Source organism: Maylandia zebra, linkage group LG23, assembly GCF_041146795.1.
Source record: "Maylandia zebra isolate NMK-2024a linkage group LG23, Mzebra_GT3a, whole genome shotgun sequence".
NCBI lineage: Eukaryota > Metazoa > Chordata > Actinopteri > Cichliformes > Cichlidae > Maylandia > Maylandia zebra.
This window is the reverse complement of record NC_135188.1, coordinates 10,408,657-10,425,196: the sequence shown is the minus strand read 5'-3', so window position 1 is coordinate 10,425,196 and position 16,540 is coordinate 10,408,657. Positions and strand designations below refer to the sequence as shown.

Genomic DNA, 16,540 nt, shown 5'->3' with positions numbered 1-16,540 from the left:
CACTCTGAGCTCAGATGGTGAGACTGACCTCTTCTCTTTCTCAGCTCGCTGCCTCTTCACGTCCTCGTACGTCATGTTCAGAGCTCGGTGGATTTTCTGTCACACAGAGCGTTTAGTTTTCTCATTTAGTTTTTCACAAACATGAATGAATTATATAAAAGCACTCAGCTGAGATCATCCTTCTCTGACTTACCTGTGAGGTGTGCAGCCAGTACTTTAGGTTCTGACGGCGGCGGATGTGTGGCAGAACGAGTCGGTAAAAACCATGTTCGCCTGCCAGAGTCAGCAAAGCGCCGCTCACGCCGACGCACAGCAACACGAAGAGTCCGGAAAAGTGGCTGATGCCCATCTGAAGAGTCTGAGAGAGAAGGGAGTGGCGATTACTTATTTACCACATTTCATTAGTTCCAAATGGAACATGCTTAACGCAGAAGATAAAAACATAAGAACCTGTGCATGCTTAAAATTGTAAAGGCATTGAAAAGAGCAAAATATAAAACTAAAATAAACCAAAACAAAAAAACACCTGATGAGTGCAGGCCTGTGCAAACAAAGAGATTTTGAGTCTGTTTTTAAATGGACGCACAGATGTAACTGATCTAAGGTCAGCAGGCAGCTTGTTTTAAGAGCAGGAAGATGTATTTGCCCTGTCCTCTGTGCCTGCAGTGTGTCAGCAGCTGGTTTCTTGCTGTGTTGCTAACTGGTTTCCTGTTGCCGACTGCAGTTTGTGTTATGTTTTTTAATCTGCCTTTATGAGGTTTGATAGCTGTGTCTCAGAGTGACCAGCAGGGGACAGCATCTGCCCACCTGAGCACAGTCAGAAAAAATATCCAGTCCAGATCTGAAGTGTCCAGACGCCTCCTCGTGTTGTTCTGTTGGCTTTGAGAAGGTTGAAATAAAATACATTTCATGAAAGGAACAGGTGGCCACGGCCACACAGGTGTGCTGCTGTCACACTGACCTCAGTAACGGCGAACACACGGTTCCCACACGGAACCACTTTGTACCACTTGTCGTGCAGCAGGTCCATGTAACCATCGGATTTGTACCTGCTGATGAACTCGGAGACATTGGATGCCAGAGGAGAATTCTGAGGGAGGCCGATACCGTAACCTGGAAACAAATAAACAGTAAACAATAAAGACAACAAACGGCATAAACGGCAGTACATAATTTGTTTCTCTATCTGTCCAGGAACTGCAGAGAGAAATCAGACATTTGAGCAGACAGATGTTATTGAGCATAAAAGAAAAAACAAAACAAAAACACGACACACAAACAACAAACAAAGAAACTGTCAACAACAATCAATAACAGGCGATCAGGCTCATATTACAGAAAGCTGAACCTCAGAGGCTCTGAGAGGAAGAAAAAACATCAGAAAGGTGAACAATACAAACAGCAACATCAGGCATTGTTCATGTCTGTTTGTGTGGAGTGAGCAGACGGATGTCTGAGCCAAGAACAGGAAGTCGAATAAATCAGGAGAGAAAACCACGGACCTGTTAATTAAGAGGTCTAAGCAGTAATTATTCTGGAGGATGACGCGAAGTCTAATTAAACTAAAAGAAAATCTTAATTATGGTTCATCTGAAGGTCAGAGCGGGAAACTTTTACTGCTCATATTCAAATTTAAACTTTATTCACGTTTCAACCCAATGTTTGACCTCATAGAGACGAGTCACTGTGCTGATCTACATAATTTCCTGTCAGCTTTGGTTTGTAGGCCTGCCTCTACATTGGTCTTCTTCTCCATCTAAATCTGGTCCTACACTGTGATGGCATCAGCCACATATGGGTAAAACAATTCCATTCGTTCACTTTATTTATTTGGTTTGCAGCCACTTCACTAATATGATTCATTAATCATTTTACCTAAACATAACACTGATATTACAAAGCATGCACATAATAGCATTGTGTGGTTTTTCTAAAAATGTTTTCTGTTATATTAATTATGTTTTTCTTTCTTTGAGTTACCTGGTGTGGGGCAGTAGCTGTTTCCTGTCTGGGCAAAAGGCGTGGCTAAAGACTTTGAAAACAAAATGCCTGCTCAGCAGGACCAACAATGTTCTTAACAGAAACAGGGATGTTTTAGGTTTACTTATGTTATTCTGTGCTTAGTTAGTATTAGTGTTTGTTTTTGTTTCCTTCCTATTGTGTGTAAATGGTTTGGCTAAACCCTCTTGTGTCTTGTAATGAGGTCAGTTTGTGAGTTAAGTTGTGTCCACTTTGTTAAGGTTCTGGAAATTACATTTTATAGAGTTATATTTAGTTGACCTCTTTTATGGGCCCTCTAATTATATTTTTGAATTTTTTTAAACGTTTTTTTGAGGGTTAAAATAAAGAAAACCAATTTTGAATATATTTTTTCCTGTGTCCTCTATGCCTTGGCTGCTTGGTCCCTCACGTACACCCACCCATCTTCCGTGCCTTTTGTCAAATCTGCAGATTCAGTTTGTCCAAACAGCTAAAAAAAAAAAGAACAGTGACGCAGGACTGGTGCAGACCCTCAGTAAATGTAAACCTGAAACTATGAAAGTGAGAAACAGATGAAACTAACAGCTGTGGACTCTTTATTTCCATTATTTATTAAAACTGTTTTTATTGTGTGTGTTGAGGGATCACGTAAACTTCAGCTTCACTCCATGGATGGAACGATTTCATGTCACCTTTTTTCTGTTAGTCGCCATTTTGATAATAGTGATGCTGTATCAGAGCACCAACAGTGAAGCATTCATCTTTCTCTACAATGACTCGACAATTTGGCTTCAGACTCAGATCAGTTTTTCTGTTTCTTGTTATCTGAAGCTTCAGGTCACCTGACGAGTTTCATAGTGCTGGCTTGTTTTCTGAACTTCTGAACTATGATGTTTACACCCCTCAGTATGTCAAGGTTGTTTGACTGATTCACCAGCTGATCTTTAAATCGCTAAACTATCACACAACTTTGCTCCTCTCCTCTGATTAGTCCAATTAAAAGAAAACACTGACAGGAAGTCACCTAAACAGAAACAGCAAATGTACACTTTGACCTGACCGAAACACAGACAGAACACCAGCAGTATTGCTTGCTTACCTTCGATGGCAAACGGTTTCCCGACTGTCGCCAGTTTGCAGTCGGCATCGATGGAGACTTCGTAATCCAACAGAGCTTTGTCCATGATGAAGGCATCGAGCTGAGGAGGATCTGTCCTTCAACACAGAGCCACACTGTTACTACGGAAAACTCCAAAACCACACACACAGACAATGATGCACGTCATGTCTTCCTGTTTTCTTCTGACGTGTTTCCAGTCCGAGCCTCTACTGTGCTGGGATGTTCAGTTTTAATTATGATCGGCCTATCTTCATCAATCACCTACATACCACAGTATCAGTAATTAAATCGTATCTTGACCCAGCGTTCTTAGCTACTTATAAGCCGATCTTTAACCTTCCTTTCAGTAGTTGTCAAACAGCTTAAAGATCATCTGCAGAGGAATGGCTTGGTTAAAGAGTTTCAGTCAGGTTTCAGAGACCATCACAGCACAGAAACAGCTTTAGTGAAGGTTACAAATGATCTTCTTATGGCCTCTGACAGTGACTCATCTCTGTGCTTGTCCTGCTAGACCTCAGTGCAGCGTTCGATACTGTTGACCATAATATCCTATTAGAACATTAGAGCAGAGGTTCCCAAAGTGGGGGGCGCCATTGCAGGAGGGGCGCGGTATGAGAAAAAAAAAGAAAGAAGAAGAATGCTTGGACACTTAGCATTTTGGACAGGTTTTTGACGGGGCTCCCACACAAATGCAAAGCAGAAGATGAAACTTAGCCAAATATGTTTCCAAACCAACTTCCTTCCAAGCCAAATACTAGAAAATATGATGAAGCACATCTTGCCTTTGGCTTCACCTGCATAAGTGCCAAAGTAGGTCTCCCCGACAGAATTTGTTTCCCCTGCGTCGGGAGCTCGCGCTGGGTTGCCCAAATCACGGACAAAAAGTATCCCATATTCGTGATTTTTAGTTCACAAACACTTCTTATAATGACTAACTACTCCTGACGTTTTGGAGATGTTAGCTCTTTATACAGTAAAGTTACAGTGGGATACAAAAAACATCAGGCTGATTCTGCCACAATTTCCCCTCCCTGTCCAAATCACAGTATCCCACAGTTGAACCCATTTTGCACAGAGAGGCATTTTTTGAAAAATGTATTGATAGCAATGTTGAATATTATTACACAGGAAAAAAACAACTACACATAAAATAATTACACCATGACGCCTCAGGCTTTCTAAATGGAGGAACAGTAACTGCGTGTGTATTTGTAAGCGTGTAAAAACTGCAGATAGTCAGATTAACAGTAACAGTATTTTGTCTTTATCCGCCATTGTAGAAATTCATCTCATGTAAACAATAATGTGGCGCACAGTGTCACGTGAAAAAAGGCACATACCTTTGTCGTTATGGGTGTGTGTGGTTGGAGGATGTGTTTGTGGTGGGGGTGTGGGAGATTTTCTTGTAAAACAAGGGGGGGGCTAGCAAAAAAAGTTTGGGAACCACTGGATTAGAGCATGCTGTAGGTATTACAGATACTGTGCTGCAGGGGTTGAATTAGTGCTGCAGCTGAGAGGTGGTAAGTGACGAAGTACAAATACTTTGTTACTAAACGTCAGTAGAAGTTTTAGGTGTCTGTACTTTACTCAAGTAGTTTTTTTTCTTACTTCTTTTTACTTTTACTCCCTAAAATTTTAAACAAATATCTGTACTTTCTACCCATTACATTTTACAAAAAAGGCTTCTTACTTTTGGTGTAACGCATTTGGGGAGAGTTATTAGTTCACGTCACTGTGAGCCTTCAAACATCAAACTGATTTGAGCCTAAATAAAAACACAAGAAAATCCTGTTCGTTTATAAATCATCAGAGGATGTTCCATAAAAAGAGACGATGTCTGTCTTTCAGAATCTGTCAGAATTGAGCTGCTCAATGGTTTCCATTTTAAAATAAGATATATATGCAATCTAAACTAAAAAATACCTTTACTTTGTGTTCTTGGAAGGTTTTCTGACATTTATAGGAGGCAAGGTTTTGTGCTGCTGAAAACAGATGTTATGATGGTATATAACATCTGTTTATACCATCATTAAACCATTGGAAGGTTTTCTGACATTTATAGGAGGCAAGGTTTTGTGCTGCTGAAAACAGATGTTATGATGGTATATACATTAATTGATATTAATAATTCAGTGTCCCTCAGATTATTGGCTAAGAGTACTGGCCCATGTACATTTTAATTAGATTGTGAAAAAAGTTTTTATTTTCATATTTTTAAATATTAATGAAGTTTTTTTAACACATTATTTCATATTATTTCACTCTTAATCTGAAAACAAAAGCCTTGATATTCATAAGGTCTAGTACACCCCATACCCCCCACACACTTCAGCTCCGGACTGGATGCATTTCCTGCTGCAGCTTCCATGTAAAATAGGGATGGTGCCATCAGCCTTCATTAAGCTGTATAATTTAACCAGTTCATCTGCATATTTTAATACAACTTCTGGAGACTTACTCCAGATTTTTCTCTGTGTAAAACAAACAGCAGTGGATGGAAACAAACTGTACCAGAGTCACTGCTGCTGTTGTGTTATCAGTGTTTCTGCTTAAAACTGGGGGCTGCATGGGCCAGGCTTTATATTCATATGCTGCTTCTAAATACATTTGTATTTCAATTCTGTTTTTCAGTCACAAATGTGGGTGAAACACTTGCGTTTACATTTTTTAACACATTGGTGAGCTACAGAGCCATGCATTAAACGAAGCATCAAAGCAATGAATTCATGTCCAGAATTTTTTTAATCCAATTATTTCAATTACTTAAGATAAGATAAGATAACCTTTATTAGTCCCACACGTGGGAAATTTGAAACTGGTTACTTGATGAATTGCTGCAGTGGTTTGGATCATATCTATCGAATAGATTGATATGAACAGATAGCCATTTGTTCATGTAAATAGAGAGTCCTCTTCACATACTAAGGTTAATTATGGAGTTCCACAGAGTTCAGTGCTAGGACCAATTCTGTTTACATTATACATGCTTCCCTTAGGCAGCATCATCAGAAGGCATAGCATACATTTTCACTGCTATGCAGATGACACACAACTTTATCTATCCATGCAGCCAGATAGCACACACCAATTGGTTAAACTGCAGAAATGTCTGAAAGACATAAAGACCCGGGTGACCTTTAATTTTCTGCTTCTTAATTCAGATAAAACTGAGGCTATTGTACTCAGCCCTGAAAATCTTAGAAATATGGTATCTAACCAGATGCTTACTCTGGCCTCCAGTAACACTCTGAGGAACCTTGGAGTCATTTTTGACCAGGATATGTCTGTTTCTTCTTCACTCACTTTCATCACTCTCAGTTCATACAACTCTCTGCATTACACCTCTACGCTTTCTGTCTCCCCTTGCTCTCTTCCATCTCCTCTCAACCCCTTCTTGATTCCTGTTGAATGATTCCTTGATTCAGAGATTTCTTCCAATTAAAAATGGAGTTGTTTGTGTTTGGCCATAAATAAAATTAGAAAAACTGAACTGAGTCTGGTTTCTCTGTTAGAACCAAGAGAATCAGAGCATAACCTGCGGCTGAATGTTGCTCTCTTACTTGAGGGTGGCAACTCCTTCAGGTGTGGTCGGCTCGTTGAAGCGTCTCATGTATTCATGCATTTCTGGAAAACTCTTCTTCATGTAATCCTCCGCACTGCTTTCCCTCACTGTCCCAAAACGAAAACCCTGTGACGGATGATGCAGCTGCACACACCAACAAAGAGGAGGAAGAGGACAAGAATGAAGGACACACAAACAGAGGAAACAGCGGATGTTGCATATTCAGCTGAAACACATGAAACATCTGTGAACACATTTGACCTGAAACACCCCACAAAGCTGCACAGTAAAGGGCCACTCTGGCCACTCACGCTCACATTCAGTTTCATGTTTCTTCTTAGTCATGCTTTATTTTATAGATTACATCCAGAAATTTCCTTCACAGCCTCTTGATACACTATGAGGATAGGCGGCACCCAGAAAGCTGCAGGGCTTCACATATAAAATAAAAAGCTAATCACACACAGATGGACGTCCAATTAAAGCTCCCTGAGCTCCCAGCAGTGCCGGCTGTGCAAACACTGAGAGGCGTGCTTCATGCTTCAATCAGCCGCTGAATTAAAAGTGTAATTATGACAAGGCAGGTGATCCACAGAGCAAATTTAATCTGTAATTGTTTCAGGATGGAGAGCACAGAGTGAAAAGAGTCTGCAGAGAGTTCACAAACACAGATCTGACCTCGCCTGAACCAGCAGCACCACATTGCCTTTATCATGAGACTGAAAAATGTTTCACAGGAAAAACACTCGTGGTCGTCTCACTTCAAACTCACCGTCCATCCATCCATCCATCCATCCATCTTCATCCGCTTTGTCCGGGGCCGGGTCGCGGGGGCAGCAGCCTAAGCAAAAAGGCCCAGACCTCCCTCTCCCCAGCCACCTCCTCCAGCTTATCCGGGGGAATACCAAGGCGTTCCCAGGCCAGCCGAGAGATATAATCTCTCCAGCGTGTCCTGGGTCTGCCCCGGGGCCTCCTCCCGGTGGGACATGCCTGGAACACCTCACCCAGGAGGCGCCCAGGGGGCATCCTTGTCAGATGCCCGAACCACCTCAGCTGGCTCCTTTCGATGTGGAGCAGCAGCTGCTCTACTCTGAGCCCCTCCCGGATGGCCGAACTTCTCACCCTATCTCTAAGGGAGAGGCCAGCCACCCTTCGGAGGAAGCTCATTTCTGCCGCTTGTATCCGCGATCTCGTTCTTTCGGTCACTACCCACAGCTCGTGGCCATAGGTGAGGGTAGGGACGTAGATCGACCGGTAAATTGAGAGCTTCGCTTTTACACTCAGCTCCCTCTTCACCACGACGGACCGGTGCAGCGTCCGCATTACTGCAGCTGCAGCCCCAATCCGTCTGTCGATCTCCGGCTCCCTTCTCCCATCACTCGCGAACAAGACCCCGAGCAGCGGGAATGAGGATCAGCACCTCCAAATCTGAGGCCATGGTTCTCAGCCGGAAAAGGGTGGAGTGCCCACTCCGGGTCGGGGATGAGTTCCTGCCACAAGTGGAGGAGTTCAAGTATCTCAAACTCACCGTGTGACCGCAAATTTTGTGTGTGTGAGTGTGAAACTGATGGTGTCAGACCGGGCATGGTTAGAGGTGAGAAATGGTCGAGTTTAGTCGCCTGCTGTGTGAACACCAGGCTCCAAGTAAGACCTGGGCCTCTGTGTGAGATCTCATGCGGTGTAGCTTATATCCCCTGTTAGTGTTTTTCCTGCATCTTCATATTATTGTTGTTCCAGGATCACCATTGCAACTGACCAATTACAATGTGATGTCATAATTTGGAGGTAAAAGTCAAAAACCCCTTTGTTTATATAAAACTGTAAAAATTTCTTCAATAAATGGTAAGTGTTTCAAGTGTTTTTTTAATTTTAGTTTTATTTTTAGTTTAAAAAAAAATTCCTATGTGTGGGACTAATAAAGGTTTATCTTCACTTAATTAATTCATACAATATAATAAATATATTGTCAAGTTAGGTTTCATGTTAGCCAAATTTTGCTAGTGATAGTTTTTAAGAGCATTTGCTAACTTCCTGGCTAATGATAACTGAAGGTTCAAGTTGTTCTTGCCCAACTTGGCTGAAAATTTAACTGGTCCTTGACCAACATTATTATAATGATGCAGGATGCTAATCTCCAGTATGAGCCCTATATGCTGAACCAAAGGGATGCTTCAGAAATGTTTTAGTCCCTCAGGATGTCCTGTTTGCACTCTCCTTGCTCTACGTGTGATTGGAGACCAGCTGAAGATCCTGACACTGACAGCAGAACCATGACAAAATAATCTAACCTTACGGTCTCACCTTGGCATCATGGATCCCTGAGACCTCCTCAAAGGTCTTCTCTCCCACCATGACAGCAGCAAGGTTGGCGGTGTAGCTGGACAGCACCAGCAGACAGAAGATGGCCCACAAGTTCATCAGGAAGCGGCCTGTCCAGCACTTTGGGGTCTTAGAGGAGACGGTGCGCCCGAACAGGATGGCGTAGCACAGGTTGAGAGCCGATGAGTAAGAGAATACCCTCACCCGGTTGCGCCCATGAGGTGTCATCCCATAAGGACTCTTCCACTCGTAGAGCGTGAGGAAAAGTGCAGTGATGTGCAGCGCCAGGAAGATTCCCACCCACATGGACCAGTGCAGGGGCCACATGAAGGCCCCGATGGGGGCTGCTGTGTCCTTACTGCGCACCAGGATGCCCAGGCTGGTGGAGAAGAAGGGCGAAGTGAAGTCGATCACCCGGCTACGGGCAGAATTTATGCTAAATGAGGTGACAGCCATGTCTGCCAGACCATTCAGGAGATCTCCCACCAGCCCGGTCCAGCGCCCTCCCTTCCAAGCTCCATACTTTCCGTCTCCGACGATGTAAAGGTCAAACTCAAAGCCTAGGTCCTCAGCCAGCTTCTCCAGCAGGTCTATACAATAGCCATAGCAGCACTTGGTGTAGTCTCTGGGCAGCGAGCTGCTGTTCCCAACTGCCACTTCCCTGAAGTATCTCTCCAGGGTCTCTGAGCTGTTAGCGGCAGCATCCAGGCAGAATTGACCAGCCGGGCAGCTGCCCTCGTCGTCCACGTCCCGCGTGAACACGAAGGGATGTTCCACCAGGGTTACCACCCGGACCCGACTCCCTGCCACCGGCAACCCTGCTCTCCACCGGCCCCTGGTCCTCCCACCCATCCCATCCATCCTGTGGTGAGGCTTGGGTCCTTGCCACACTTGCTGGTCCTCCACCTGCAGCGAGCCATCCTCCCAGCTGCCTACTGTCACCCAGGTGGGTTGACCCAGTGCGTCCCGCCGCAGACTCCAGATATGGAATCGTTGCAGAGTAATAACCTCAGACCAATTCTGGTGGACTCGGACGGGACCGGTGAGTCCAGAGAAAGATGTGTTTGACAAAAACCTGCAGCAGAAAAAAAAAAGCGGGTTGCATGTGAGTGGGGGCAGGGCTTGTGAGCAGTGCTATTGGATCATTGTCTACTGAATTATCAGTTTTTAACTGAGAGCAGAAGAAAATGGATCACAAAATTATCAGTCAATAGGCTAATAAATAAATATGATGTATACTTTTCAAACATGGTCTCTTAATAAAAAATTACTTTCCCACCGGGATCAACGCTTGACCCCGTCTAACTTTAACCATAAAAACTAAATTTTTAATACACAGATGACCCTGATGTGTTTCCAGCTCTGATTGGTCAATATGATCGCAGACGCTATGTTTCCACCGATCATGAAGAAGTTTTTTGGTTCTACAGATAATGTAACTCATGAATCGCTGTATGGTAGGCAGGAGATTGGACCCGAAATGCAGGACTCTTAACCAGAGACGGGCAGTAACGCGTTACTGTAATCCGATTACTTTTTCAAGTAATGAGTAAAGTAAGGGATTACTATTGCAAAAAAAGTAATTAGATTACTCTTACTTTCCTGTTAGCACGCTGCGTTACTGCGTTACTAAAACCGTGACTTTTTTGCAAGAGTGTCTCATGACAATGACGTACGCAAGTGCGACGTTCGTGGCAACAGCTGTGTGCAGATCAACAATGGATAATATGACGTGTGCGGGAGAGAGTACGACCGTGCAGCATTTAAAGCGTGGAAGTACTGACCTTACTTTGAGTTCGATTCCGTAAAAAGTGACAAAAACATTAGCGTCCGCTGTTCACTGCCTGGGAAGAAAACTTCTTTTTACAGCGAAAAAACCCCCCTAAACTTCCGAGCAAGCACCGAGAGTAGGCTGCCACAGAATGGGAAATTCACAGAGAAACTCCCAGATCCTTCCACTGACCGCTGCGACACATCTGCACCAGGGCAAACCTCCCTCCGCCTGCCCCTCTCCTGCTATACAGGTGAAAATAGAGCAACAGGACAGCTGAGTCTTTGATTTTATTTATTTTCTGTTGTGTTTTACTTGCATCTATTTGAAAGACTGAGTGTAAACACAAAAAAATATTTTATTTTATGTGCTGGAATGTGCAGAAAATAGGTTTAAATGTTAAACAAATTTCTTCCAGTCAGAGAATATTTCATATAATTAAATATAGGCTTGATGCATAAAGTTAAAAGATTAAAACTAATAAAACCAGTTTTAAAAAGAGACTTTTTCATTTGATTACATTTTATATGATGGATTATGCAGAAAAAGTAGAATTGGGATGAAAGGTCTATCACTTTATTACCTATTCATGTTGTAAATCATGTTTTTAAAAAGTAACTAATTACTTAAAACAAGTAATCAGTAAAGTAACGGGATTACTTTGTTGGGTAAGTAATTAGTTACTGATTACTTTTTTCAAGTAACTTGACCAACACTGCTCTCAACACACCTGGGTGAACTCAAAATGCAGCTTTATTGCTGACTCAAGGGAAAATGATACAAAACTATACTGGGAAAATATAAATTAAACGCACAGAGAGGCACACAAGGGAACGGACAGCATGAGGGACTGAGGGAGACTCTGACATAAATACACAGAAAACTAACAAGGAACGTAGGAGCACACAGGGAACACAGCTGACACGAATCGTGATAATAATGAGACAGGGGAAGAGCAAACACAACATGATGGACACAGACAGAGACTATCAAAGTAAAACAGGAAATACACAGAGATGTAGACCGGAGAGGGAGAGAGAACATGAGGAGCATGACAGGCTGGGGAAAACATGATGGCACAAGAACTCACACAACCATATAAATGCAGACACCCAGGTGGAGAAACAGAAGGCAACAACACAGGGGGAATACTGAACAGAATAACGTAGGAAACCTAGAATAATCCTTAACACAATGCAGAAAATGACAAAAAGCACAGGAAACTTAAACCGCTGGGCCAAAATGACCCAGAACCATGACAATAACGTGATGTTTGTGTCAGAGATGGTTTTTAATTTGTAAATTGTCCTGTGTTTATTCTCATGTCTTTGGGGCATTTAAGTTTTCTGTGAAAGCTGTAAAAGGTTAAGTTAATGTGGAGTTTCATTGACAGAGCTCTCTGTGACAGATGTGAGCAGATATGCAGTCTTGAAGTCTTTAACCTTAAACAACCTGAACAAAGTTTAAGTGTTCTTAGATCCTCATGTTTGATGATTCTAACATTAAATGTTTCACTTCACATTTTACCTTTTCTTCTCCTGCAGCCGATAATCTGTCTGCTCTGGTTTTATCTCAGTCGAGTATAATTTAATTTACTGTGAATGTGTTTGATCTGCCTTTGTGAGGAATCCCGGTGCAGCAGCTAAACCTTTTATCCTTCTAAAACTTGCAGCTCTGTTTCATGTACACCACAGTATTTGATGCAGCTTTCAGAGTTTCCTGCAGCTCGTGTGCAACTGTTGGTTTTGGTATTTGACAAATTTTCGCTTTCACACCTTTTAGGAACTGATATTCTCATAGTAGAGTCAGTGTCTGTTTTTACTTTTTTTGTTCTATAATTTAAAAAAGTATTCATTTCATTTTTGCACACCAACTCTTGTGGTCATAAACTGTAAAATTATCTGTGTTCACATGTTTATAACTGAAAACTAAGGCAGACTGATGATATGTTTAACATGTTAACCTGTTTTAATGCAGGATTCACTTAAAGAACTGATTTCTCTGACTCAGTCAAATATGAGGAATCCAGTTTATCAGATTCTGCATCTAAACTTTGGACATCTAAAGAAAGACTGAAGATCTCATATTATTGTGTCCTGTGAAGAAGTAACAGATAAAGTTAATCTGAACAGAAAACACATCTTTAAACATGTCCAGATGTTTAACATAAAAGCTAATCATTCACTTCTTGACCCCACAAACAGCTGCCTTCATGATGCTGACAGAGGAGAAACAGCATCTCCATCTCACGTTCAATGTTAGAATAAAACTCCAGCAGACAAAGGGAAATGATCAGACAACTGAACCCAGAGCTGCTTCTGCTGGCTTTGAATCTAGGAGGACACCATTAGAAGATTGAACAAACATTAATGAAGCTCAGCTTTTAAATAAGAAAAAAATAACATAAAAGTGCCCAATCATCCAGGTAAGAAAATCCCAAAAAAGTTGATGTTGTTCATCTGGACGTAGTGTTTTCAGCAGGAGAAACGATTCATCATCATCCAAGTGGCTTCTTCAGTCTCGGCTGACTACAGGTGTGCCCAACCTTATAAATAGTACATTTATGTTATGACTGTAACTAGCCCACTGAATGACATGTCATAACCACTGATCAGCAACCACTGATCAAAGACCATGAGTACCATTCACAGAGAGTTAGGAAATGGCTGCAATCACAGCATTGTAAGAGGGTGATTGATTCCAGTCAACTGAGTTTTTTTTCTTACCCCTCCCAGTTCAAATGCATCAGACTTCCTATCTGTGGAAGGCTGTTTACCTCAGCTGCCAATACTGGATGAGAAGCATTTGCCTTGATTTACTTTTTTTTTTGCCTGTCCAGCTCAGCACTGTAGCAATCAGAATTATTGTCTCAAGGCCAAATAAAATGCCCAACGGATTTATTTTTCCAAGTGGATCATTATTGGTCCACTAGATCTTTATTATTATTATTATTATTATTATTATTATTATTATTATTATTATTATTATTAATTTTCTTTTATTTATTTATTTATTTTTGCTTTTAGGTTTTGACAAACACATGATTGAGGGATAGGAAAGGGAAAGACGTAGACTTAGAGAAGTTCAAGAAAAGGAGAGGGGAAAGAAAAACAGAGGGGAAGAGGGACAATGAGAAAAGACATTAAGAAGTCCACTGAATCACCTGCTGGAAGAAAAAAAAAAGAAAGAAAACAAGCAAAAGAGAACAATGGAGACTACAGCAACAACCTAGATAAGACAAATATAAGTAATACTAAATAATAAATATTGAATGTTACTGAGCAGCACGCAAGACCGACAACGCACGGTATGCTTTGAAGCAGGAGCCAAGGAAGTTATAATGTGTGTCTGTGAACACGTCTGTGAGCACGCTTGTATTCAAAAGATTTCTCCATGTAACTATCTGATAGAGCAGGGGTGTCAAACTCAAATACACAGTGGGCCAAAATTAAAAACTGGAACAAGTTCGCGGGCTAACATTAATATTTATTGAAAAACAAATCTTCCTCCAGATTTAAGAATGAATCTCTTCTTATGGACTCAAACAAGTTTTTCTGAAAAACTGAATATGGAACAAGCAAAGTTTAATACTAAACAATATATATATTAGCTGTATAATACCAGTAGGCCAGCTCTAATAATAATTTGGTATGGCTTCGTATGTAGTTAGGCTGCGGGCCAAATATGGCCCGTGGGCCAGAGTTTGACACCTACTGTATGTGATAGAGAGTGTGGGGAGCCATAGCCCTGCCCCCCAGGACATGAAGCAGGCATGGAGGAGATCCAGGCCCCAGACATCTAGAGGCCCAAGGAGGACTACCGGAGGGGCAGCCGCACCATCCTCCTGGAAAGAGCTGAGGAGAGCCCCATACAGGGGGTCACCCAGCAGCTGCGGTGCAGAAGCTACAGGTGACTGCGGTGACGTGTCCGCGGGCTCTGCCGGCAGCCAGTTGCACCAGAGTGGGCAGAGCCCCGGGCCCAAAGGCCCGAGGTCAGAGAGCCCCCCACCCTCCGGAAGGAGCCCGACCGAGCCACGTGCACCAGGCCCCGTCAAGCAGCCACCAGGAGTGAGTCAGTGCATACCTGAGCACCCAAACACCAAGAACCACCAATACACCGACGGCTGAAGGCATCAGCCACCAGCAGGGAATGTGGTGGGGGGAGATAGGCCCCCGCACCTGGGGGCCTGAGATGTTCCCAGAGACGTGGAGTCTAAGACCCGACCTGACACATAGACATAGACAAACAGGCACACACAGACACAAACATGCATTCCTGCCCTCATGCACACATATACCAATAGTCAGCACTCGCCCAACATGGAGACAAAAGAAATGAACACTGTATACCTTGATTTACTCTTGATCAAACTCTTGATTAAACAAAAGGAGTCCGATATGAGTCAGAAATGAACTTGTTTATCGACATTTTCGTATGCAGCCCTGACTTCATTTCAGGAGATGAAGCTTAATGTGAGGAGGAAGAGGATGAGATTTTACTAAGGTTACTATGTTACTTGAAAAAATTTATTTGTAACTAATTTCTGATTAATTCTCCATTTTCAAAAGTAATTAGTTACTTAGTTACTTTTTAAAAACATGATTTACAACCTGAATAGGTAATAAAGTGATAGACCTTTCAGCCCAATTCTACTTTTTCTGCATAATCCATCATATAAAATGTAATCAAATGAAAAAGTCTCTTTTTAAAACTGGATTTATTAGTTTTAATTTTTTAACTTTATGCACATTGCATCAAGCAAAAATTAAATTCTATGCCACAGTTTTTGACTTAAAGAAATTTGTTTAACATTTAAACCTATTTTCTGCACATTCCAGCACATAAAATAAAATATTTTTTTGTGTTTACACTCAGTCTTTCAAATAGATGCAAGTAAAACACAACAGAAAATAAATCAAATCAAAGACTCAGCAGCACTGAGTCCTGTCGCCTTTTTTTTCACCTGTTTAGCAGGAGTGGAGCAGGCGGAGGTTTGCCCGGTGCCACAGCGGTCATGTCAGTGGGAGGATCCGGGGGTTTCACATTCTCATGGCAGCGTGCTAGGTACTTGCTCAGAAGTTTAGGGGTTTTTTTTCACTGTAAAAAGAAGTTTTCTTCCCACGCAGTGAACAGCGGACGCTAATGTTTTTGTCACTTTTTACAGAATCGAACTCAAAGTAAGGTCAGTACTTCCACGCTTTAAACGCTGCATGGTGATACTCTGTATATTATCCATTGTTGATCTGCACACGTCTGTTACCACAAGCGGTGCACATGCTTACGTCATTATCATGAGACACTCTCACAAACAAAATCACAGTTTGTGGTAGGGCTGCTCGATTATGGCAAAAATGATAATCACGATTATTTTCACTGAAATTGAGATCTCGATTATTTGGCGATTTTTATTTAACAATAACAATGTATTGAATAATGACTTTAAAGATTGTCAAAAAATAATATAAAATAGTGTGCAAATACTGATAACAGTGCAAATGTTTGCAATATAAAAAATAAATGAAAAATGTAAACATCTATGTTTAGTAAACTTTGCTACAGTGTTGCTCTGTGGTGCAGCTACAACACCGTAGCAAAGTTTACACACTATGTCTACTTGATCCACGTCTGACTCCGTGAACCATAATGTTTCCACACCACTGAAGTTTTTTTTTTACCTCTCTTTTCAACCAACAGCAGTCACTCTCCTCTCCAAATAACTTCTGCTTAGCTTTCCGAGCTTCCCTCGGGTCCTCTTAATCAGCGGTCCCCAACCCCCGGGCCTCGGACC

The 16,540-nt window shown here is 42.0% G+C and overlaps 1 protein-coding gene across 1 annotated transcript in view; it reads right to left on the bottom strand.

Annotated features, from left to right (window-relative positions):
• grin3bb (glutamate receptor, ionotropic, N-methyl-D-aspartate 3Bb) overlaps window positions 1-16,540 on the bottom strand; it is a 64,670-nt gene that overhangs the window by 3,048 nt on the left and 45,082 nt on the right. The window contains exons 3-8 of the mRNA XM_004557037.4: window positions 8,964-10,056; window positions 6,661-6,806; window positions 3,080-3,195; window positions 962-1,113; window positions 194-358; window positions 29-96 (exon numbers count right to left, since the gene is read on the bottom strand). Coding sequence (XP_004557094.3) covers window positions 29-96; window positions 194-358; window positions 962-1,113; window positions 3,080-3,195; window positions 6,661-6,806; window positions 8,964-10,056 — 1,740 coding nt within the window. The remainder of the gene's footprint in view (window positions 1-28; window positions 97-193; window positions 359-961; window positions 1,114-3,079; window positions 3,196-6,660; window positions 6,807-8,963; window positions 10,057-16,540) is intronic.